The sequence below is a fragment of the Ochotona curzoniae genome, unplaced genomic scaffold, assembly GCF_017591425.1.
Source record: "Ochotona curzoniae isolate NIBS_2020 unplaced genomic scaffold, NIBS_Ocur_1.0 scaffold_3208, whole genome shotgun sequence".
Lineage (NCBI taxonomy): Eukaryota > Metazoa > Chordata > Mammalia > Lagomorpha > Ochotonidae > Ochotona > Ochotona curzoniae.
The window spans coordinates 16090322-16116337 of NW_024467106.1; the positions used below are offsets into that span (position 1 = coordinate 16090322).

The 26016-nt window shown below is 43.5% G+C and overlaps 1 protein-coding gene across 2 annotated transcripts in view; it reads right to left on the reverse strand.

The window, feature by feature from the left end:
• TMEM268 (transmembrane protein 268) overlaps window positions 1-26016 on the reverse strand; it is a 127126-nt gene that overhangs the window by 49554 nt on the left and 51556 nt on the right. Inside the window, exon 8 of one of the 2 annotated variants that reach the window (XM_040963338.1) lies at window positions 5826-6422. The exons of the other annotated variant lie outside the window; for it this stretch is intronic. Coding sequence (XP_040819272.1) covers window positions 6246-6422 — 177 coding nt within the window. The 3' untranslated portion in view covers window positions 5826-6245. Of the gene's footprint in view, window positions 1-5825; window positions 6423-26016 lie in introns of those variants that run through there. 2 annotated transcript variants of the gene reach the window in all.

Genomic DNA, 26016 nt, shown 5'->3' on the forward strand with positions numbered 1-26016 from the left:
AAAGATGGCATTCCAGTGTCCCAGGATTGGAAAGGTTTCTGATAGTTCTTCACCTGACCCAGCGTTCTCCAGACCACCAGGACATCGGTCAGGAAACCACAGCCACTACGCCCTGGTGCAGCAGCAGCCTCTTTGCTCCCTCTGTGGATTCAACCACGTTTCCTGCTCAGACTCTAGGTTTCTGCCCTTAGGTGCCAGGTCACAAGCTCAGCTCTTTTCCTGGGATGTCACCATGTCGGGAATAAGGAGATAGAGGACCATTTGCAACAGGTTTTGAGCAGTAGAAGCATCATGATTTCTATCCAGTGGACTAATTGCATGTAAACAATGAATGAATAATCATTTTCACATGTAAAATATCAAGGTAGGTAGAAGAAACCAAAATGGAAAAAAATATGTCATATGAGAGGGCTTCAATAAGTTTATGGAAAATTGGACATAAAATAATACTTTGAATACATTGTATGCATTATGCCTCCTGACCATGTATAATTATCCAAAAAAGTGTTTTTCATGTTTAAAGAGAAATGTTAACCTGATCTGATTTTCATACAGTGTGTTGAGTACTCACTCACACTGTACCCCCAAAAATATGCAGTTAGAGTACAAAGGGGGAGACATTAAAGCACAGAGGCGTAAGTCAGTTCTTGTAACACTGGCAGCCCATAAAAGAAAGCTGGTTCCGGCCCTACTGCTCTAAGCCACTCCCTGCTAATGTGACTGGAAAGACGGCAACAAATGGCCCAAGTACATGAACGCCTGCACACATGTGGGGGACTCAGATGGAGTTTCTGTCTGCTGGCTTCATCCCGACCCAACCCTGGCTACTACGGCCATCTGGTAAATGAACCACAGGATTCAAGATCAGTCTGTCTGTCCTGTCCATCTGTCTCTCTCTCCTCTGCCTTTCAAATAAATAAGTCTTTTAAAATACTACATTTTTAAAGAGAGTATAAAATTTCCATGTATCCTTCAAGCTCCCTCACATACACAGTATAACTTTACTGTAGTTTTATAAGTCTGCAAAACAATGTCATACGTTGCTTAGCGGTAAGTACAGAATGGTGCAATAAAAATATAAGAGAAGGACTTGGGATCAACAAAGGCCCCACTCAAGGGACTGGCCCTGTTGGGTTACGGGCTGGGGTGGAGGAGGATGCAGTAGGAGAGGCTGCAAGACTACAAGGCTGCAGGAGCGACCACAGTATTGAGAGGTTCTGCTTCTTAGCATAGATTGGGAGTGCATTCTTGCATTATACATCAGGCTCTGTTACCTTCAAAATATATTTCCCAGGGTTGGTGCCATCACATAAGTATAGTAAGTCTCCATCTGCAGCACCAGCCTCCCATATGGGCACCAATTTGTGTACTAGCTGCTTTGCTTCTAATCCAGCTCATTGCTAATAGCCTGGGAAAGCAGCAAAGGGTGGTCCAAGTACTTGGGTCCCTGAACCCACATGGGAAACTCAGATAAAGCTCCTGGCTCCTGATTTCTAGCTTCAGACTTGTTCGACTCTGATTGTTATGACTGTTTGGTGAGTGAACCAGCAGCTGGAAGATCTGTCTCTCCTCTCTCCAATTCTGTTTATCAAACCAAATTAAATCTGCTTTGGACACCCCTCTTGAGGCCAGACCACTCAGGAACCTGCTTCGAAATTCCTGTTCCACCAAATCCACATAAAACCACAGTTTGTCTACTATACTATTGCTAGGTTTGCAGGTAATTTGTTACCCAGGAACGGAGAACTATGATAGAACAACTATGAATTCCCAGGCAAAGCAGAAAAAAATGGGATTTTCCCAGACCATCTTGTGACCCTCCAAGGACCAAATAGCTCAATTTATTTTGATGTGCTAAGCTCCAGGTGGTTAGAAATGAACCAGCAAGAGAGGTGGCCCCTGCTCTGTGAGTGGGGCAGGCAGAAAGTTAGTCATCTCAAGGCAACCTCTGCTCTTGGTCAGCTCTGTACTTCTTTGCATCAAATTTCTGTCTCCAGGGGACACCCATTGAGGATGCAGAGCACATGTGGACCTGGGGATGCAGCAGCTGCTTTGTGATGCTTCAGAGGTGAGGGCCATAACCTCAGCCTGGCTTGGAGACCTAGTGCAGACAGAAAGGACAAAGTGGCCAAGAACAGCTCTCTATGCAATCTGGTAAGATGCAAACTTAGCTATGAAGCCCCATTTCCTATCTGAAATCCTTGCCTCCATTTAGCACAGGGGGTGAGGGCAGCATTGTGATGGGAAGATGGACGCTCTTAAATCAACCAACAGAAAAAGAAGAAGCATTTGGCAAAGCCATGGAGACAGTCTTTTTCCCTGCGCTGCCAGAGTCCCAAGCTAATTTGAGCAGAAAGTGCTGCTGTCAGGTGGGAAATGAGATTTTCTCTATCCTGAGCTGAAATCGCTCAAGCACTGAGCATTCTGTGAAAGAGAGCAGCACAGGCTGGTCATGGAAATACAGTCCCCTGGGTGGAAAATGTGTGTGTGTTCACTGTGATATGCTGTTAGAGGCTCAGCTTGCAACCATGGTAAGGAGATACTGTAGTGGTTTAGGAGTCATCACCCCAGAACTAGATTTATCATCCCCTGCTCTTGGGCATGAAATAGACCAGAATAATCAATTATGTTTGGGCCTACATCACATACTAATAAAATGCTCTCCCTGTGAAAAGGTATAAGAGACTTGCTGTCATTGTTTGGGTTTAGGTGTTTATACCATGAAATAAAGTACTTTAATAGATCAAAGCTTAGAAGACAAAGACCTTGGGATCTTAGAGAAATCACAGAGGCCTCTGCTTGTTTCTTGGGAGCTCTCCTAGGATGCCTTTTACTTATAGAGCAAAAGCTGAGACTCAGAAAAGAGAGGCTGCAGCACCGAGGTCATACCAAGACTGTCAGCAGAGCTTAGACCAGGACAGGAGTACACCTCGAAGGCAAATGCATTTTGGAGCTAAGATACCCTCTCCTCCTTCCAAGACCATGTCCTTTGGGTCAGACAGCCTAAAAACAGTGGGCAAGGGAGTGGATTCTGAGCTTGGCTTAAATCCTGCCTCTACCTCAAATTGGCTGAGTGAGGTTGGGCAAAGCGTTTTCCCTTCACCTGCAAAACTGCAGTGATTATAAATGCCTATGTCATAAGGTGATTATTGTGATGTTTAAAAGAGAAGTACAGCAGAGACACACCAGTGCTTGTCCTGCTGTTAGCATTGCATTCTGTGAAATCAGGCTAGGCTGCCCTCCCCAGACAAGGGGACTTTTGGCAATCAGCCCCTGCTACACAGTCATTCTATGATGCTGCGCAGTCACTTCGCCTCCCTGAGCCCTGGACAACAGAATAGACATAAAATTTTCCAGACCTCAGAAGGCTTTCATGAACTTTCGCCCAGAAATAAGAGTGGCTATAAAACCCAGTAGCCCAGCTCCACAAATGGCCAATTACTCAGACACGATCAGACAACTGCAAATTTTCCATGCCACAACTATCCAAAATGCAGGCAGAAAAGAGATGAAAATTAGCAGTGGAATAAGTGAGATGAAAATCAAAGGATTTGAAAACCTCTAATCACATAAAACCCACCCAAAGCAGAACATAGAAATCCTGACACCATCTCTGTTTTGTTGTTGCTGGGATGATTTTTTTTGCTTCGTTTATTCCTTTCTTCTGGAATTATTAAACAATATAAATCTCCCAGTTGAGAGCCACAGTGGACAGTCTTCCACGTGATTTGTCAGGGGTCCTAGAAGCCTCTATCTAAATGTGTGGGGAAATTCATGAAAAAACTAGACTTGCCATCCACATGGGAGACGCAGATGGAATTCTCGGCTCCTGGCTTCATCCTCGCCCAACCCTTGATGTGGCTGGCTTTTGGGAGTTGAACCAGACCACAAATGATATCTCTCTCTCTCTCTCTCTCTCTCTCTCTCTCTCAATCTCTCTGTCTTTTGAACAAATTCAGCAAATCAGAAATTTAAAAATAAGGTATCTGATCTAGAATTGCCTTACCCATAAAAAGGGATGATACTAGAACTCTTCAAAAAGTTCATTGAGGATATATATTATAGAAAACTAGACTGGAGTTTCAAAGCTCTTTTGCAAAAGAAAAAAAAATTGACTCCATTCTCCCATGAACTTTTTGGAAGTTCTCTCAGAGTACAAACCATTTAACCCAAGTGCCTAGTAGAAAACAAGTGTCCTAAACATGATAGTTTAAGAACAGTTTCATGTGAATCTTACAGGCTTTTAGTGCTTTCCTAGTTGCAATCCAATTTTTTTGAAGATTTATTTCTTTTTAGGGCCCTACACGATAGCATAGTGGTTAAAGTCTTTGCCTTGGACATGCTGGGATCCCACATGGGCGCCATTTCTACTCCCAGCAGCCCGGCTATCCATCCAGCTCCCCTACCTGTGGCCTGGGAATGCAGGCAAGGATGGCCCAAAGCTTTTGGACCCTGCACCTACCTGTGTGGGAGACCTAGAAGAAACTCCTGGCTTCAGATTGGCCAGGAAAGTCAGATATACAGAGAGGAGGAGAGACAGAGAGGAGGATCTTCAGTCCAATGATTCACTCCCCAAGCAGCTGCAATGGCTGGAGCTGCGCCAATCAAAGCCAGAAACCAGGAGCCTCTTCCCGATCTCCCATGTGGGTGCAGAGTCCCAAGGCTTTGAACTGTCCTCGACTGTTTTCCCAGACCACAAGCAAGGAGCACGATGGGGAGCAGGACTACTGGGATTAGAACCGCGCCCATGTAGGATCCTGGCGTGTGCAAGGCAAGGACTTTAGCCACTAGGCTACTGCCCCGGACCCTTTGACTTTCCCAATAACTCAACCGGTAGGCCTGTTAAGACATATGGCACCATTTTAACGTTGACAAAACTGAGTTCTGGGAAACTGATGTGACTTGCTCAAGGTCACACCAGAAATAAAAGTGAAGACTCGGGAACCTTTTAAGCTCTGTGCTAAAAGGGTGATTCACAGACCTGGAGCAGCAGGCATTAAACCAGCAGAGCATGAGGTCAGGAGGCCAACTTGCTTATGAGGCTCTCTACCCAGTGTTGCATTAAAGAACTTAGTATCTCATGAAGACTACACATGACTCAGTTTCCCCCATTGCTACTGATAAGCAGGGCCCAGTGCCCATGCTGTGGATGACAACATCAGAGCTGCCGTCAGTCCTCCTTGATGCCCGGAAGCTTGCTGTCAGCTCTGGAGGGGCAGGCTCACCTGCGGCTGGAAAGCCAGACTCTTCTGCCCCACAGCTTCCTGGATCTGATGTGGGCGTACTGCTCACCTGCTAGCGAAATCTCTGCAAGGACTGCATCAGCCTGTTTACTGTAAAGTCACCATTTCACGTCTCCCAGGCAAGTCCCTAATTAGTCATGCCCTCTCCCATTTCTCTTCAGCTGTGGAAATGGGGAGACCCAAGAAATGAGGACACCTACTGTCAAGACCCTGGACCTAAGCAACACTATTCTAAATCCCAAGATGGAAAAACCCCTAAGTCCATCAAATGCAGGGGTGAGCAAGCTTGTCCTATGAAGAGACAAACCAAAGATAGGTTAGGTTTAGAAGGTCACATTCAGCTTCTGTTAGATATTCTTTTTTTATTCTATTTTTATGAAGTCCTTTCAAAACACAAAGGATTAGCCCTCCTAGCTCAGGGGCCATGCTCTGTGGGTTCCCCATTTCATCCCATAGCCAACATGACAAAGGTGAAATCCAATCAGTTTAAGTGTGGTTGACAAGTTCACTCAGTGACAAGGACAGTCAGGTAGTCAGGTCTGCCTCCTGGGCCCTCTGCCTCTGGAAGTGAGGAACGGAGGACTGAGCGTCTTTGGAAACTCGTGAATACCTGGTGCTTAACCAAAAGCTTTGGTGAATGGCTTCTTCATTATTCCATGGGACAAACATTAAATGTGCACAGAAGAAGAAGATATACTATTTTTTTATGGTGAAAAACATATATTTAGAATTAGAAAGCTGGATGCAGTTTAGATGATCCCAATTTTGTTGGCAACATCCACAGCATCATGATCAGGAGCCAACCGCACTTGCGTCTTCTTTTCTCCATCAGGCCTGGTCAGGGTATTGACTTTGGCCACATCAATGACCTAGAGCTTCTTCATGGCTTCTTTGATCTGGTGTTTGTTGGCCTTGACATCCACAATGAACACCAGTGTGTTGTCTTCTATCTTCTTCATAGCGGACTCTGTGGTCGGGGGAAACTTGATGATGGCATAGTGGTCAAGATTGTTCCTCCTGGGGTGCTCTTCCAGGGGTGTTAGGGCTGCCAGTGGGGGACGTGCAGATCTTCTTGTGGCTGTGGACACCTCTCAGCACCGCCTTCTTGGCCTTCAGAGCCTTTGCTTTGGCTTCGGCTTTGGGAGGGGCAGGAGCTTCCTTCTTCGCCTTTGGCGCCATCTTGGTGAAAAGGGGGAAAATGCATTATTTTCTCAAATATTCTTTGAAATCAAAACTACCTGTGGTTATTTCTGCCTTCACAAAACAGGAGATGCCATTACTAGCAGAGGAATGATAAACCCGTGGAGCTGATGGGAGAGAGAACGGAAGACCCTGACACACACAGCCCTGCCCAGACTCTGTCACACTAGTGAAAGAGGTGGGGGTGGGGAGACGGCAATGAAGACTGCCCATCACTTTGCAGAGGCCTTGGATACACAAAGGAGAGCCCTGAGCCATGGGACCTGCACTATCAGCCACAGCTATTCTTTGTAATAAGAAGGAGACACTTAGGAGGCATGAGCAGTGTGGACCCTACTAATGGCTAAGTGGAAGCAGAGGAGAACCCAGAGGGCAGAGCAACAGAATCTGCCCCCAGACACAGTCTTAGGTACAGGAGTGTCTGATGTCAGCATTAAATGTTTTGTATAATATGTGGAGCTGGATTCTTGTCCATTTTCCTTTAAATTTTAATTCATTTAAATTTAAGCAGTAGCCTATGCTGGTGGTTCCTGAAGGAAACCAAAGCGTCCCTCGCCTTAACGTTTAGGATGGTGAAGTTCAAGGCACTGACAACACAGGAGCAGGTCTCAGCCCTTGTTTTCAATAAATAGCAAGAGAAAGATTCACACAAACAAGGGTCTTTTTCTGACTTTTGCCCCTCCCTGCCCTTTGCTTGCTTTCTGTCCTGAGTGTAAACCCTCTTTCATGGAAAACAAAGATTTGTCAGCCCAAAGCTGGTAGTGGCACCAGAGAAGAATCCACAGATAAACCTCCTCCCTGAATTTTTCTTTCCCAGCTGCAATGGCTGTTCTTCTTATGGCAAGATGGGACTCCTTGTTAAGGTATGTATAGGCCCGTGCAGTGCTGCTGCCTTCAAGAACACTGCTGTCCCCAGCAGTTCCCTTCCTCCACACGCCACAAAACGTGCTTGCTACTTGCTCTTGTTACTGGGTCTTTTGCATCAGGAGAACATCCCAAAAGCCATCTTAAGAGCCTGGAAAAGATAACTCTGGGTCAGTGTATCTCCCCTTTGTTATCAATATTAGACAGCTAAGGCTAAAGAAGACCATGATCTCTAATGATTCTGGGGTTGAACCACCTATCTTCACACTTTGTTCTGCAAGAGAAATACAGTCTTGGTTTTGGAGACACCACAATGAAGTTTCCTGGCACCTGTTGCTATTGAAAAGGATGACTAGGGGAGTCCCCACATTCCAACTACCCCTGGTTAGCAGCCAAGTCAATTAGCCCCATTTTGTTGACATCTCAAGGGAAAGTTAGTGTCAGCTACTGTCAGCTTAGTAGACTATCCAAAACAGAAAGGAAGAGATGGGGTCCTGCCCTTTACCCCAAACAAAGTCAAAATTAAAAATTAGTGCCTCTCTCTCTTTCTCTCTTTCTCTCTTTCCCTCCCTCTCTCCCTCCTTTCCTCCATGCTTTGTTCCCTCTCCCTCTCTCTTTCTGGCAAAATCGGGAAACTTCTCCAACAGCCAAGCTTGCTTGGGAGCATTCTAGAATCAAAGCAGAACACAGAGCTAGGGATACCCAGGGCTGCCATGCCTTGGCCTGGGACTTTTCTCTGAGGCAGCCACCTTGAAAAAGTCACTTCCTGTCTCTGAAGTTCATATTTCATGTGTCAAGTGGAGGACAGTCAAGCTGTTCCTCCCTGGTAGCAAAAGTTATTGTAGGACTCAATTCAAAGGATGGAAATACATTTATAAAAGTAAACTGAGAAACTTCCCAGAGATCACCCCAGAGGTCCTGAAGGCCTCGGAAAGTCCCACCACCTGCCCTAAGGAGTGGGGATACGTAACATAGTGCCCTTATTGGCTCTTCAGGCCCCAGTTTCATCTTTTAGTTGTAGAGAGTTCTACTAGCCTTGCAAATGAACTCTCATAAATGAACAAAGAGACGGTGTAGGCTCCATCTCTCTAACCGACCATCTCTGACAGTCCCTAGAATGACTGTGGGTCAGTACTGAGAATGTTTGCGGGTCGGTTCCTTCAGACACACACATATGAACTTTCATCTCTGCCCCACAGTAGGTCATTATGTCCCTCCAATCATCCCAAGTCAAATCTGAGCACAGAAACAAATAGAAGGCCAGCAGAAGTGGGGAGCTTGGGAGAATAGATTCTCTTTCAGAGGATGTAGAGAGGAAAACTCATGGTCACACTCAGAACAAGCAGTAGCCACATGAAGTCAGCCCAGAGGGGGGGGCACCCTGGGCAACAGTTTGAATCAGAGATACACTCTGTAGCCAGAAGAACAGAAACAATTGTGTATCCTCAACTCTTCACTCAGAGCCAAGCAAACTTGTGCTATATACTGCAAAGGATAATTCTAAAATAGTAAGCAAGCATAATCTCCTTTGAAATATAAAATAAACACGTATCAAAGATTTTATTTAGCACAGCCATGGGGGAACAAGTAAGATGTCACAACTGGTTCAAGAGAGAATTTCAATGAATTGACAAATAGATGTAGATCTCGATTATTCCACAGGAGTTGTGATGAGCCAATGGTATCCCCATCAGAAAAACTGGCATGTCTATGAGCAAGACCAATTTGCACAGTTTTGAGTTATCTACAACTCACAGAACTTTGAAAGAGTGCAAAGGTAGAGAGAGGCACAGGGAGGCCCCTCAGAAACACCTAGATTACCCATGAAGACACCAGTCATCTTTTCATCCATGTAAAAGTCATTGACCCATTGTCTTACAATACTGAAGTCATACCTCTCTCTCCTTCTCAGTTTACCCAGCAGCTCCACAGTTGGAGCCTGGGATCACTGCAAGAGTCATCTTCATTCTGTTCCAGAGTGAAAAAAGAACCTATAGCAGCACCAAACAAAGAACACAGAATCTAAGTTTTGAAACCCACTTAGAGGTCGAACACAAAGGACTGTATTTTACCACAGCAGAAATGGAAGCTCAGCACAGAAGGACTTTGCTCAGAGCTCAATTAGAATGCCATTCCATCTTCAATGACACAGACTTTTTCAGGCAGAGTGGAAAGGGGATTAATCATCCATCCTCACTAAGGAGAGTGACCACTGGAGTCCTCCCTGCTTCAATGTACTCTTTACCTACCTTGAGCTGCCTCTGCAAAACAGAGTTGATCATAGGCCTACCTCTCTCCCTCCCTGTGTCTCATGAGGTTTAATTGGGACAGCACAGCCCAGCAGGTGCCTCTAAGTGGTCTTCTAGCTCCAGGAGACTGACAAGGGTCATTCTGCCTCTATTCTCCCAGGGAGTGTAACCGAACACAGAAGGCCTCAGTTTCTTGACACAATGAGTCACATTTTCCTACCTGACTCAAATTAAGTTTGGGGGAAAAAAAAATTCCAACAAATGGTAGGCCCTGGCATCTTTGGGTCCCAAGATCTTAGGCTATCACATGGTGCATACCAAGTCAGTCCCACTGAAGGAAACCCAGAAAAAGAGATCAATACAAACAATATTGAAAAATAAAATTGCCCCTGCTAAGAGGGTCTCTGAAATAAGGTTTGGAGGGAAGCTGAGGGGAGGAGGTGGCCAAGGAGCACCCTGATAAATGGTACCCCAGGCACAGGGTGCCCACAGACTGAGACATTGAGCCTATTTCCCAGCATTGTACAGTCGGTGTGACCTTCAAACAGCCCGCAGGGCAGGGCTCTGTGCATCTTCTGAGTCCTGAAATGACTTAGCATGCATCACGTAGTCATGTGGTAGGCAAGTGGGGCTTAGTTCTCTACCACTTTCTCAATTTCAGGGCATCCCTGATCTCTCTACAGAGACCAAGAAGAGGCCAAAAGATAGTAAAAGTTGTGGGGGGTGGTATTTTTTTCCAACATGCACACTCATATCACCGTGAGATAATGTAGCTGTTCCCTTTCTCTGGGAAGAAACTGCAAGCATGCTCACAGTCCAGCAGGAAGTGACCACCCCCTCTCCTGACCCCAGACTCCTGGGAGGTAGTCCTCTGTCCTCTCTCAGGTCATCTGGGTTCTTCCTGAGAGAATAATCCCTTAGGAGCTGAAAATGATGAGCCCAGATGAGGGCCCTGTAGGCTTTTCAGAAAATTTGTAATTTCCACATCATTTTCATCCCCAGTCATTTGAGAAATTTTGACCTTATTTCACCAACAAGAAAGATGAGGCTCTGAAATCCCAGGCCAGCTGCTGGGGACACCTGACTGACCAATGCCTGAGCCCACACTGCATCAGAAGACTAAAGTCGCACAAAGATCATGGCTTGCCTTAGGTCCCAAGGAAATGACCCACAGTGCTAGGAATAAGAACCTGTGTTCCTCCAAGGTAAAGCTCTTTTAATTCCATCTCTAAAACTACTGTTAACACCATGGACATTTCCACTTATGATTTTAAAAAACCATGTAGTTTATGGTTATTTTGGTAATAGCTATAGAGAGCTCTTTGTTGAGTCCACTCTGTGGTAGCCAAAAACTTACCCGGAAAGAGGAGCCTTGTTCACCAAGTATCTGCCATGAGTACAGTAGGCAGATGGTCACACAGCTTCTTATCTGATGTTGCTTTAGGCAGAACATGAAAATGACAGAAACAATCAAACTGCTATGGCTTGAAAGTGGAATGAGTATCCTCCAAAGCTCCCTGTGTTGAAATGTCATTCCCAGATGAAGTGTTGAGATGGTAGAAACTTGATTGGCTATATCTTTGGAGCCTGAATCTTCATGGGGTGATTAGGATATGTTCCTTATAGGGAAATACCCAAGACTGCATCTGGTAGCTTCATAAGAAACTGAACACACACAGCCTATCCATGTGATAATCTCTATCCCCTTGGGATTTTGCGAGCAAAAAGACCATTACCAAATGTGACCCAGCAATCTTGGAAATCCAGAACTGAGGGACTTTTTCTTTATAAAGTTAGCCTATCTCTATTATTTCATTGCAGTAATTTTTTAAAAAGCTGGCTAATATACAAGCCTTGGCCTTAGCCTAGTCCCTGAAGATGAAAACAAGACAAGTGAACATATAACACATGAGTGTGTGATCACTAAAGTCAAGTCTGTTTAGAAAAAAACATCTTATCTCCAGTGTGGTCTCAACCAGGACTTGCTGCTCCAGGCCTGGAGTCCAATAAATAGAGTTGACACATAGGAAAGAGCTCACCTGGAATTCAGTCACGACCTTTCAGAGCGTTTGATATTGTGATTTTCAATTTGGAGCTCATTTGTGAAACCACTACTTGTCTTATGTCGCATGACTCTAGGTTGAGTAGCAGATGAGTCCCCCAATCATCCAACTGTAGCTTTTCTGGGAGGTGAGTGGCTCTCTTTGTTCCATGCCTTATGATAACTATTAGGATACTTTGTTGTACTGTGACATGACTTTTTTTCCAAGTAGAAGAGACGACATATATATAGCCTATTGACACCTGTCTTGGCCATATGGCATGCTAGATGTGGGTGAAATTGCTACAGTGTCAGTTCCAAATTCGGGCCTTAAGGGCACAGGTCTCTGTCCACTTAATCTTGGACTCATGCTATTTATCATAATAAAAAAAAGCACCTTCTAAATAGCTTTTTCCTTTCAGACTAGGTCATGGAACCAAGATATGTGAAAAGGACCCAAATTGAACATCACCCTCAAGGCAAGCCCAGCTTTACCAAGCTAAGTCCAACAGAGTCGCATAAATTGTCCTACAGACCCAACAGTAAGGAAGTGTGTTGTCATGAACCACTGAAACAAAAGGCTATTTGTTATGTAGCACCATCATGCCCGAAACCTAATACAGACAAAAGGTTTTTAGGCTATTCCTTCCACAACAAAATCTCTAAATTGAATCATCATTTTCACATCCTATAGTAACAGATTAGCATTTTTACTTACATATATTATAAATGAACACCATAGTATCTAGTGTATACACCAGCCTCTTAAGAGCTTGAAAAAAAACGAGTTCACTGTCAAAATTAATCACTGTCCAATATGCTGGAAAACAAAAACCAAAAAAAAAAAAAAACCACCTCAGAATTTTCAGATACCTGGATATTAAATCCAGGGTTGACAGAGATAGGAAGAAAGGATTCATACATAAAAGGACAAACCAAAGTTGCAATGATCTCCTTGCTGCTGAGATGGGATGTCTGTGTTGCCTTGTCATCTCACATAGCCTAGCAATGTTTAAGAACAGAAGTTCTCAGAAATCAAGCATGGGTCATTTGTGAAAGGAATAGGGAAAATATCAAGCTTCTCTTGCAGTAGCACGAGGCTTGTCTATGTCCTCCACCTGAAGGGTGTGCAAGCAGAGAGGACCCCTTTCCGCCCAGCCTTCTCCCAATCCCCCAGGGTGAGAGATACATATATATTAGCAGTGAGGAAACTGAGGTCATAGAAGGTAAAATGATTCTAAAGAATCTGAGAAAAATAGATTTTTACACCTCCAAAGACTTACTCCATGGGCCAGCATTGTGACATATTGGGTAAAGTTACTGGCTGTGATGCCAGCATCCCTTTTGATTTGCTTCCAATACAGCAACCTGCTAGTGTCCTGGAAAAGCAGCAGAAGATGGATCAAGTGCTTGGGTCCCTGCCACGCACATGGGAGACCTAAAGGAAGTTCCTGGTCACAGCCTGGCCCAGTCCCAGTCTTTGCAGCATTCCAGGGAGTAAACCAGCAAATAAAGGATCTGTGTCTCTCCTTCTCCATGTATAACTGACTTTCAAATATATAAATCTATAAAACACACACAGACACACACACTAAATCCTAGTACCCTGGATACTTGTAAGCCAGTAATCTGGAAGTAGCCACCTTCATGCTATTTGGCAAAACATGATGTATTTGTCCATTTTCTATTACTCTAATATTTGAGACCGGGTATTTATGAAGAGGTTTACTTAGCTCACAGTTCTGCACATTCAAGTCACCAACTCTGATGAGGACCCCACAGCAGAAGGTATCGTAAGCTCGGGAGTATTTGTCTGATGGAGAGATCAGGGGACCAGAAAGGAAGCCAGAAAGAAATCCAGAGATAGCGCCGCTGCTTTTAGAATAACTCAGGGTCCCACAGATCTATCTTAATACCTTTCCAAAGCAGCACCCTCAGCGATCTGAACCCCTCGCACTAGACCCCACTTCTCAGAGGTTGTTCCCTAGCCCTGTCCCATATCACCAGCCCAGTAGTCAAGCTTCCAACACATAAATGTTCATGAAACAACCTATTTGTCAAGCATAGCACACAAGGAGTGGTCTTAAGTCCTGACAGAAGATGCCTCCCAGTCCTGGTCACTGTTCAGCAGAGAGGGCAGGGGCCATGGGTCTAGGGAAGTTAAGACTCCACCTGCAAGGTTTTATCAGAAAGAACAGCAAAGGAATCTCAGTCTCATCTCTGCTATCAGAAACTTTCATTCTGCCCCAGGCACCACTGTCCCACATGATTCCAACTGACAGGATCAGAATCCCTGGGCTGTTTCTTCGAAGATCTGTTTGGCCTCTGATTGAAGGGGATTTCAGGTGTCCCCACTGAGCCCTTCAATCACAAAACTGTCAGAGCTTGGTGCCAATGCCTTCAGTCTCTCACTCATTCTGAATTCATAAGTAAGAAGAATCACAAGCCCTCCGGCAGGAAAAGACATCTCTTTGATATGTTTCAGCATAAGCCATGGAGTAAGGGATAAAAGGATGGAGACAGAACGAGACAGCCCTGGATCTATTTAGCAGACTTATGGAGGTTAGGCTGCATTTACTCAAGTGATGAGGAAATAAAGCCGCTATTCTTCCCTGAGGCAACATTATATAACATCTTTTCTTCTCTTTTGAAGCAGATAAGGAAACTGGCTTTGAGCTAAGGTATCTAGGACCAGGCAGGTCACCACTTAAAGGGACATGAGCTATGTCCGGTTGGGAGACAACCCAAAGCAATGTGTACAAAACCAGGTTAAGAACCGCATGTTCCAGGTGGCTCCCTGACCTTTCTTCATCCAGGCCTCAACATCTCTCATCAGAGTTGCATTTGGATAAGCTGTTTTATTTTTAGACACCCCTACTTTCACTTTCTTCAATTTGACAGTGGCCAAATTTGTTTTTCTGTAAAGTGGTATCAGACACAGCTCAGGCCTCCAGGGTTTAGCTACTTAGAAGTAGATCTGCTATTGTACCCCTGATTTGGGCTCTTCAGTGCAAGAATCATTTATCTATTACAGAAAATAAATTATATGGAGCATACCATCAAAATAAGTTGGGCTTTATGTTTCAATCTTTAAAGAAAATTTGGTTATACTTATTCATGTTTTGCACCAACTATTGTAAAACTTAGAAACATTGTTAATTTTCACACTAATTGCTTTATGGCTTCAATTCTACAATGACCATTTTATGACTTACACAAATTCTTGTTTTTGTTTTTGTTTTAAGATTTACAGAGAAAGAAAGAGAGACAGAGAAAGATCTTCCATCCACTGGTCACTGGTTCAGTCTCCAAATGGTCACAACAGTCAGAGCTGAGGCAATCCGATCTGAAGCAAGGTCTCCAGGTCTCCCACACAGGTGCAGGTCTGCTTTCCCAGGCCACAAGCATCGAGCTGAATGAGAAGCAGAGCAGCCAGGGCACAAACTGGCGCCCATATGGGATCCTGGTGCCTGTAGAGGGGGTATTAGTCAATTGAGCCATTGCTCCAGGCCTGACTTACACAAACTACAAACATTATCTGGAAGTATCTGAAACAACTGATAGCAAAGGATCATCAATGCGTACAAAAAAATTAATTATTACATCTATTAGTACTAGAAGAATTTTTATTTTTTAAAATAGATTATCAGGAGTCTGGAGAAGTATGAAAACTTGAAAATGTACTTGCTTATTGAGATTTTCGATTTACCATGCAAAGGTTTGATGCTCTACTAAGTAAGAATTCAATGAGTAAAAATACAAAAACCACAGTTGAGCAAAAAATAGGCAAGAACTGCAAGCAATAATCAAGAGACAAGATGTCCAACTTCACTCATAAATTTTAAAACAAAACATGAATTTGTGTTAGCCTTTTCTTTCACCTCTTCCCTTACTGACACACAGAAATTTTCCAGGAGAGACACACATTTGTGATGTTATTTTCTTTTTTCTGGTTTGTCAGAAGCAGTACTGAAACATGTCCCTTGCTTCCCAGTCCACACCTCAGACCCTAGCACCACTGTTCTCATGTTATGAACTTGGGGCCCCTGAAAAGGCCTCTTGTTTCCTAATAGACTCTTCCCAACCACAAACTAAAATTGTGAAGCCTTTCACAATGACTCACTCACCCAGAGGCAAAGATTCCCCAGGTGAAAAGCTAGTAAAAGACTACAAACACTCTGCCACCTAGGTCCACAGCAAAGCTCCAGCCTTCCAGGCCAGCAGGTGTCATAGGCAGTGCCCAGGCCAGAATGAACCCAGTGCAGGTCATCACAGAGAATCCTGGAAAAATGCCCATTAGAGCTTCCTCTCCCTAGCATTGGACACAGCGAATAACATTTGCTCTCCATCTGCTTCGTCTTTTTTCCTGTCTTTTCCTCTCATTCCTTCCATTCAATCACCCATATGTGATGGACTGGATCCATTAAAGTCCAAATTCTCATCCTGCTCTTTAGCTCTAATTCTGCCGTGTAATAGTAACATATCCCATCTTACTCTGTTTCTATGCCTAGCTACATGATTTGCTTTGGTCAATGGAATATCAACCAATACATCACAAGCAGAGGCCGAAAAAAATCACTCTTGTGTTTCTGCTTATCACTGATGGCCTTTGCTGTTGGTATGGGACAACCTGCTAGGACATGGGAGACATGAACTGGATTAAACCAACACAGCCTACCCAGCCATGATCACCACAGATCATCCTGTCACCAGCCAACTCCCAGGATATGTGGACAAGCCAAGCAAATCCCAGTAGAACTGCTCAACTGGCCATCCCAGACACAACAAGGGAAATAATCAGGCATTATCATAAGCACTGAGGTTTTGTGGTTATCTGTTACTCAGCGTCACTGTGGCAATAAGTCACTTGCACATTCTAGCCAGTAGAGAAGAGGAAGGATAAGACAATGTTTCCTGAAGTCACATAATACATAATTATCATTCATTTGTTATAGGTCAGAACTTTAGTCTCACAGCCACCTTTACTGCAAAGAAGATTAGAAAATGACTATTTCTTCCAGACAGTCATATATCCTTCCATACACCAGAGGTTCTGTTATTAAGGGACAAAGGGAGATAGGAAACCAGGGAACAATTAGAAACTTCTTAAGCACTAAAAATGTTGAATCAAACAGTCCTAGATCTGTATCATAGCTCGCCCAAGGATTTGATTTATGATCCTGGACATATTTTTCCTTCTTTGGGCCTCAGTAATCTATCTCAACAATGAAAAAAGGAATAAGTGAGAGAGTTAGCCTGCATGATCTTGAAGTTCTTTCCTGGCTGTTTTCCTTCCCAGAACTTAGAGTGGAGGTTTTGGTGGGCCTTCCAACAGGTGTAAGCAGAGATGTACCTGTTTATGTAATCAGGGAACATTCTCTACTCAGTCTTGAAGCTGACATTTGAGATTCTGAGCCTCTGGCCATGAAGCCATCAAGCACTTCACAGCTGTCAGAGAGCAAAGATCCAAGGACAGTGCTCAACTTCTGCCTGGGACCCAGCCAAGAGATGCCGTGCAACTTCCAGAGACAGGGAACAGAGGCAGCCAGAGGTATACAACCCAGCCAAACAAGGTTGATGTGGCCCTATGTGGAATTGGAACACAGAAAAAAAAATTTTTTTAATTTACCACCATAAAATTCCATAGTCTATAAATATGCTTTATTAAGACAGAATAAGCCAGTTCTTGGTGTCTAAACAGACTTCTGTGAAGAAGTCTAATTCTCTGATGAAAGAGACTTCCTGCTCCCTTATAGGCTGGAACAATGATGCATTCAACTCCAACAGGGTCAAGCATTTTCCACCAAATGCCCCTAAGAACATAAGAACTTCCAAAAGAGGTCTGGATTGAGGGTCTTGTTTTTATCTACTTCAAAAGTCACTGACATTTGTGGTCAGGAACATATTTTATCACCATCAGACTGTATATACCATATTAGCTACTGAAGAGGAAAGAACCCTCCTCAGCATCTAATTTAGCTTTTGCGAAGCCTAATAATATCCTGCAAGTTCAATACGAAAAAGCTACCTATTTTGAGCCTTACACATCATACTCATTTTTTAATTTATTTATTTTTATTTGAGAGGTAGATTTACTGAGAGAGAAGGAGAGATAGAGATCTTCCATCCACTAGTTCACTTCCCAAATGCCTGCAACAACCAGAGCTGAGTCGATCCAGAACCAGGAGCTTCTCCTGGGTCTCCCACATGGGTTCAGGGTTCCAAGGACTTGAGCCATCCTCTGTTGCTTTCCCAGGCCACAAGAAAACTGAATTGGAAATGAAGCAATCACCATTGATATCAAACAGCCTCCATAAGGATGCCAGCATCACAACCAGAGGATTAGTCTGATGAGCCACTGCACCAGCCCCACAGTCATTTCATTTATCACTCAAAAATTTTCTTACTTTAACACTCAAGTGATTACCTCTCCCCTTAAGGAAGGAAACAATCAAAACAATGCAAGGTCCAGGATCAGCAGAATGTTCCATCTGCTGTGAAATGCATGGTTCCCCAAATTCTATCTGAAATGTAAAACACACTACATATCAAGTACCTAATGCTTTAAGTTCAGTATTCCAGTGAATTCTTTGGAAGTCCTATTAGGCATTGTAAGCCCATTCACAGGCATGGACATGTAGTTCAGAGACTCTGGAGAAGCTGCTAACACAATAACCCTATTCTTCTGTCTCCAGAACAAAGCCCTCAGCACAGAGCCCGGCACAGTTAGTTGCCATCAATGTTGCTGTCATGCTGACTCCAAAATGTCCCTTGTCTGTATTTGGGCAAGGTGGTCACAGGGATCCTTCAGACACCGTGAACTCACATTAAGGGAACCCACAAGCATCCTGTAGGACTCCCACATTTCTGCCAAAGCCGGGAGACATGTCATATTATGTTGTTCCTGTGAATATTGATTTTGTGTGCAGAACAGTCTTTAAAAATAATCTTATCCATATGATGCCTGAGCATCTTAAAATCAGTTATAAAGCCAAGTACAAAAGCCACATGACAAGAGTGGGGACTTGAGCCTGTTTGTTTATTTACTGTTCAGGCAACAGCTGCCCTTCCACATCTGCATCATACAAGGTACAGCTCAGTAGCCACAAAGGGAATAGTGAGGTAGGTGAGTGGCTACCTACAACCAGCAGGGCATGACACTTAGTAAAACACAACGATCCTTCCTTCTACACTGCACAAGCAGTGCTTCAAGAGCCATGACATGGGCCTGGCGCGGTACCCTAATGGCTAAAGTTCTTGCTTTGCATATGCCAGGATCCCACATGGGTGCCATTTCTATTCCCAGCAGCCCTGCTACCCATCCAGCTCCCTGCTTGTGGCCTGGGAAAGCAGTCTAGGATAGCTCAAAGCTTTGGGACCCTACATCTGTGTGGGAGACCAGAAAGAGGCTCCTGACTCCTGGCTTCTGGCTTCAGATCAGCTCAGCTCTGACCATTGTGGCCTCTTAGGGAGTGAATCAATGAACGGAAAGTCTTCCTCTCTATCTTTCTTCCTCTCTGCATATCTGACTTTTCAATAAAAATAAATAAGTAAAATAAATCTTTTTAAAAAAAAGCAATGTCCTCCATGGCAGGGATTCCAGGTCCCATTGTAGAGTTGAAAAAAAAAATTGCCCTAGAGAAAGGACATGATTTATACTAAGTAAAGCAGAGGTCTGGATCCCAGTACAAGTGCAAAATATTTTTTGCAATGGATATATCACATAACTTCATGATAAGGGAAATACTTCCTTACAAGGAAAAAAAGAAGCCTGTGTTTTGACCCTGGGTTGTATCATCCTGGGCTGCATGACTTCCCCACCCTATACATTCTACCAAAACCCAGCAACAGGTAGGATTGCCCAGCAGCTACAGCTACAGCTGATAGCCGTGACCCTGTTCTGTGGGCAACCCAGTGAGTGAGAACACCCAGTAAACAAGCTGGTATAGTCTCATCGGGACTTAAGCCCTTCCCTGGCAGCCCCACAACCCCCAGTACAATGTCACTGTGAAGTTTCACTGTAAGAATAGATGATTCAGTAATGACTCAGATAAACCAGAGAAGTTCAGAGATGCTCTCCTTGACCAAGATGTGTGCAGTGATGCAAGCCCCATCTTCCTGCTGCAGCCTCTTCACTTGGTGTCAGATCTGAGTAATAAGGGACAGATGAAGTGACTGCTGACAGAATTCACCCTTCCTTCCTCGCCAGCCCCAGCACACTCTGAAGTCAGCCAGTATGGCAAAACTTCGACACCAAAACCTTCAACAAGAACAATGAAACTCTCATTCTATTTTCCCACAAGTTTCAAGTTGATACTGGAAATTTTTTTTCTTTACCTCCAGTGTAATCGAAAAACAGATCTTTATTAAGCAGCAATCCAAAAGTCAAGGCTATTTTTAGAATGTGAGATTACCGGGGAGGATTTTTATTTTTTCCAAAAGGTTCTCAGGTATCGATTATGTAAGAGCCACAGAAGGGTTTCATTGATGACTATCACCTTGGGGCTTCGAAGGGAGTCAAGGGGTTGAGATTCCTAGAAACTGAGAATCCTGAAGCCTTTGAAATGACAAATCGAATTTCCAGCTAGAAAAGCATGAACAAGAGATGAGCCTACACCCAAAAGGATGCGCTGCCATAGCTTCTTAGAAAAGAAACAAAAATAGTTTCTCAAACATCTATTGCATTAGAGACCTGATGATTGCAATAATTCATGGCATGTGTCAGTTTAAATCATGAGATGCCTAGATACCTGGTTACATGATACTTCTAGGTATAGCTGGAAAACAGAATCTGAATCTGAAAACCAAGTCAACCTGATAGCTTTCCGAGGCAGTTGAGTATCACCCAAATTGTTGGGGATTCGAATGGAACAAAAAGGCAGAAGAAGGTCCCTTATCGTCAAGTGCAGATGTTCAAAATTCAATGTAAATTATCACATCTGTGGCCAATACATTCTCACCAAGACAGCAAAGGCTTCTTAACAAGGAAAGCACAATCTTTTCTACAAATGCTGTTGCAACCAGTGAATATGCACAAGCAGAATAATGAAGTTGGCCCTCTTATGCCATAAAAAAAGGATTAATTCCAAATGAACCATAGACTCAAATGTAAGAGCTAGAACAATAAAATTCTTAGAGGAAAACATAAGAATAAATCTTTATGACTTTGTGCTGGCAATTAGTTATTGATATGACACTGAAATTATAACAAAAGAAAGATATAAATTGAATTCTATCTGAATTAAAACCTTTCATGTTTTGAGGGATATTATCTAATGAATAATGTCAACCAATAGACTGCAACAAGTCTTTGCAAACCACATATACATTAAGCATCTAGTCTATATAAAGAAAATTTCACACCTAATAAAAAGAGAGAGAACCGATTTTAAGGCAAAGGATTCAAATACGCATTTCTCTAAGTAACCTATATACACCACCAATAGTGTTGTGGTGCAGAAGATAAAGCTACCAACTGCAAGACTTTGTAATCCCATATAGGTACCTGTTGGTGCCGCAGCCATTACACTTCCAATTAAGCTCCTTGCTAATGTACCTGGGAAAGCAGTGGAAGATGGCCCCAGACCTTGGGCTCATACCATCCATGTGGACACCCAGATGAAGCTCCTGGCTTTTGCCTGGCTCAGCACTGCTGTTGCAGCCATCTAAGGAATGAATCAGCAGATGAAAGATCTCTGGATCTCTCTGTGTCTAAACCTACTCTCAAATAAGTAACTCATAAAAAAAAAGAAAAAGAAGAAGAAGAAAGAAATACCTATGTAAGCTTTTTTTTAAAAAGATTCAATAGCATTAGTCCTCAGCAAAATACAAATTAAAACCACTATTAGAGGCCAACACCACAGCACAGTAGACTAAGTCTCCGGCTGTAGTCCCAGCAACTCACATGGGTGGGTGCTGGGCTCATGTCCCAACTGCTCCATTTCTGATCTAGTTCCTTGCTTATGTCCTGGGAAAGCAACAGGATGGCTCAGGTCCTAGGAGAGGACCCACACGGGAGACCCAGAGGACGCTCCTGGCTTCAAATTGGCAGAGCTACGGCTATTGCAGCCATTTGGGAAGTGAGTCAGCAGATAAAAGATCTTTCTGTTTTTCCTCTCTGTAAAGTTGCCTTTCAAATAAAAGTAAAATAAATCTTTAAAACCACAGTTGGATGTCACCTCAAATACACTAAGTTGACTAACACAAAAATCAATGTTGTCAAGGACGTGGGAAGGTCAGGACGCTGGGTAGCACTGTAAAATGTTATGGTCACTTTAGACACAGTTTGGCAATTTCTCAGTACGTTAAACAGAATTATCACTTGACTCGGCAGGTTCCTGCTAAAAATATATTCCAGAGAAATAAAAACATGTCCACACAAAAACTTGTACGTGAATATTCATGGCAGCATTTTCACAAAGCTAAAATGTGAAAAAAAATGCAGCAGTAGAGAGTATATTACAATTTTCTGCATTTAGTATATTATTAAATTGCACATTTTGAATTCTATAGCTTATGGCATATAAAATTTATCTTAAAGCTTTCATTTTATAAACTCAATTTTTAAATCATTAGAAAAGGACAAAAACAATTCAAAACGGGATGAAGAAACATCTCACCGTGGAAAATACATGAGTGCTTAACAAGCACATTAAAGATATCTAACAGCATCAGCCACTAACCAAACGCACATTAAAATCATAATGAGATAACATAGCACAACCATTGGAATGGCTAACTTGAAAAACAGTGAAAAACACCATCAAGGATGCAGAGGAGCAAGATGACTCCCACACAGCTTATGGGAAAAGTACAACGGTACAGTCACTTTGGAAAATAAGTTGGTAGCTTCTCTGAAAACTAAAAATGAATAAAGAATTTATCAGACGATCCGGCAATTGTATGGTAAGTGGAGCATTTATCTCACACAACTTAAGCCTTCGTGGGGGGGAGGGGGGTAGGGAAGGGGGAAGTGGAACTCAGATACAAGTGTTCATAACAGCCAAGCACTGAAAAGCAACAAGTGTCTTTCATGGGCTGAAGGACCAAAAAACATCTCTAACACGCTCCATTACCACAGATTGCTAGCAACTTGTGACGCACGCAACTTGGATGGACCACGGAAAGCATGCCGAGTGAGAAACCGAGCTCAAAGACATGACTACATGACATTTCCATTCACGTAGCCTTCATACAGACATCATTACCTAAATGGAAAACAGGTGAGTGGTTTGCAGGGGTTAGAAACGGTAGGGAGAAGAGTGGGTGTGGTCAAAAAGGAGCCCATGGTGGTGATTTAACTGACCGTCTTGATGTGGAGGCACTTCCATGACGCTACAAACGTCATGAAACTACACAAATAAGCACACGTGTTTGTGTGTGCAATTAGTGAACCTTGAATAAACTGTGTGTATGGTACAATGCCATTGTTCTTGTTTTGATCTTATAATAAAATTATTAAGATGTTAACATTAGGGGACGCTGGGTAGAGGGTTCATGGGGTCTCTGTATATTTCTTTGCAACTTGTAAAGAATGTAATTAATTCAAAGCAAAGTTTGTGTACAACCTATTTTTAATTAAAAGTCTCACCTCTTCCTAAGTTCCCCAGTTTCACATCCACCTATGAGAAAGCTACACGCCTGGACATGAGCCCAAGACTCCTCCCTTCACTCCCAACCATTAAATAATAAGTAAAATTTATTCGGTGCTTCCTCTCTAGCAAGCACTCCATCTACAGGCTTTCATGGCTTACCTAGTTTATTTTTACATCAATTCTATTATTACTCCCACCAGATATAGAACACTAAGAGAACTACGTTAGGGTTCCTGGCCACGGCCAAGGGCATCCAGTAGAGGACCCAGCTTCTCACCCAGGCACTCAGACACCCAGAGCCCACCCTCTCTGACATCACCAAACTCAGAATCTATCCATTCAACTTAGTCTAAGGTCTGAAGATTTAAGATTGTATTAGTCACTACTACGCCAGAAATTAACACAGGACCCTAGCTACCACACCCGTCTCCCAGATCTGAAAGGAAGAAAGCAAGTGCATCCCACCATCCCCCACTTCCCTGAATGGTCAACTATCCCTAACACAAGGCAAGCCCCTGGTTTCCTCATAAGGATTGAAGGATCTTGACCAACTAATCTGTGAATAGGTAGTGCATGGTTCAAATGAACAAGTATCAGCTTCAAAGGTCTAAAACATAGTGTGCATTTACAATGGTGTAGTACATAAGATACCACTAATTTGGAAAGATTGCTATTTTCATTCTCCTGTGTTCTGAAATCTCTTTTTTTAGATGTTTTATATTATCTTTAACTTCCTCATTTTCAGTTTTCATCCAAAAGTTTTCCCAGATGTTCTCCTCTCTTCCTGAAATGTTCATCCCAAACCAAAAGGATCCATACACAAAACATCAAAAAATTGAAACCACCTTGGCACTGTAAAGCCATGCCAGGGTCCTCATGAGGACACAGCAAGTTAAAGTGCTGCCTAGTCCACAGGTACCCCGTGTTGGAGCACCGATTAGAGTCCCATCTACTCTCCTTCTGATCTAGCTCCCCCACAGATGTGCCTGGGGAGGCAGCTGATAATGATGCCAGCCCATAGGCGGCATCATAGAGACCCAGCTGAAGTTTCAGGCTTCTTGGGTCTAGCCCAGACACAGCCATTTCAGTCACCTGGAAAGTGACAAGCAAAGTCTCTCTCCCTTTTCTCTCTCTCTCTCTCTTCACCCCCACCCTTCCACCCCGCCACTCTGCTTTCAAGCAAATAAAAATTAAATCTAAAACAACAAAAATATGGGCTGGTGCTGTGGCTTAGTGAGGAAAACCACCCGTTTGAGTCTGGCTGCTCCACTTCCAATCCAACTTCCTGTTTATGTGCCTGGGAAAACAGTGGATGATGACCCAAATGCTGGAACCTCTGCACCCACGTGGGAGACCGGAAACACATCCCTGGCTCCTGGCTTGGGACTAGCCCAGCTCCTGCCATTGCAGTCATCTGGCAAATGAACCAGTGAATAAAAGACTCTCTTTCTCCCTTGTTCTCACTCTCTAACTCCACCTTTCAAATACATAAAGAAATATTTTCTAAATAATAAGAAAAATAAAATTGCTGGAGCCTTTGCCCTCAGCCCATTCTGAATCAGTGAGTTCACCGACCTGGTGTGGGTGCTTGGAATGGCATTTCCTGAAGCTCCTGCTGTGGTCCTAGGACTGCCCAAGCTGAGAGTTGCACTGCAGTGTGTGATTAGGGAAATCCACACATATTTGAGTAGTTCTTGATTACACTCTGGAATCACCTAGAGACTTTGTTCACTGCTACCCAGGGTCCCCTCCACAGAGAAAGTCCCAATGTAGCTGAGGTTAAGCCTTAAGCAGTCTCAGAATCATAAAACATCTCAAGTAAATTTCATTTGTAGCCAGGATTGAGAGCCATCATCCAATATTACCACTCAAGAATTCTGCTGGGCCCAGTACAATGACTCAATGACAAAATCCTTATTTTACAAATGCTAGAATCCCATATAGGCATCAGTTTGTGTCCTGGTTGTTCCACTTCCCATCCAGCTCCTTGCCTGTGGCCTGAGAAAGCAGTGCAGGAAGGCCCAAAACTTTGGGACCCGGAACCAGCATGGGAGACCCAGAAGCCGCCCCTGGTTCCTTGGCTCTTGGCTTCAGATCCACTCAGCTCTAGCTATTGTGGCCACTTGAAAAGTGAATCAGCGGACAGAAGATCTTTCTATAATTCCTTTTCTCTGTACATCTGCTTTTCCAATAAAAATAAGCAAATCTTTAAAAAATGAAGAATTCTGCTTTATAAGGCGAGCATTTAAACACACACACACACACACAATGTTCTCGCCATGAAACATTTGCAATGGCAAAGGTCACTGAGCCCCCCACCTCCCACCTCCCACCCCAGTGACTTCCTAAATGGTGCTGGATCTTCTTTCCTTCTGTTCCATTGTATCTGGTGACCTGTATAAACATCCAAATATAGCTCTCATCGAGAACAAGTTAACCTAATTTGGCCTCCTCAAACAGTTCTTGGGTCGTCCTAAATAAAGGAATTGAAAACGTATCCCATGAGGTCAGAGATTTTAAGACTGCACAAATGATTCCTTTTTTTTTTTTAAGTGAGACAGATCAGCCTGAAAATGTTACTGAAAATGTCACCCGTGTTATCATCAATACTTACCTTTTCTGAGATTCCTCGTTGCATCTAGGTATCATGATAAATATTTTTCTTCCTGACCTCACTTAATCCTAAAATCACACATTGGACCTTTAAATATTAACAGCCCCATTTTCTAGAGCGAGAAGTCTACCTCGGGTTACCAGCCATCAGGTGTGTGGCCCCAGAATGGGACCTGGGCTTTCCATGTCCAACGCTCTACTGCCCCCTTCTG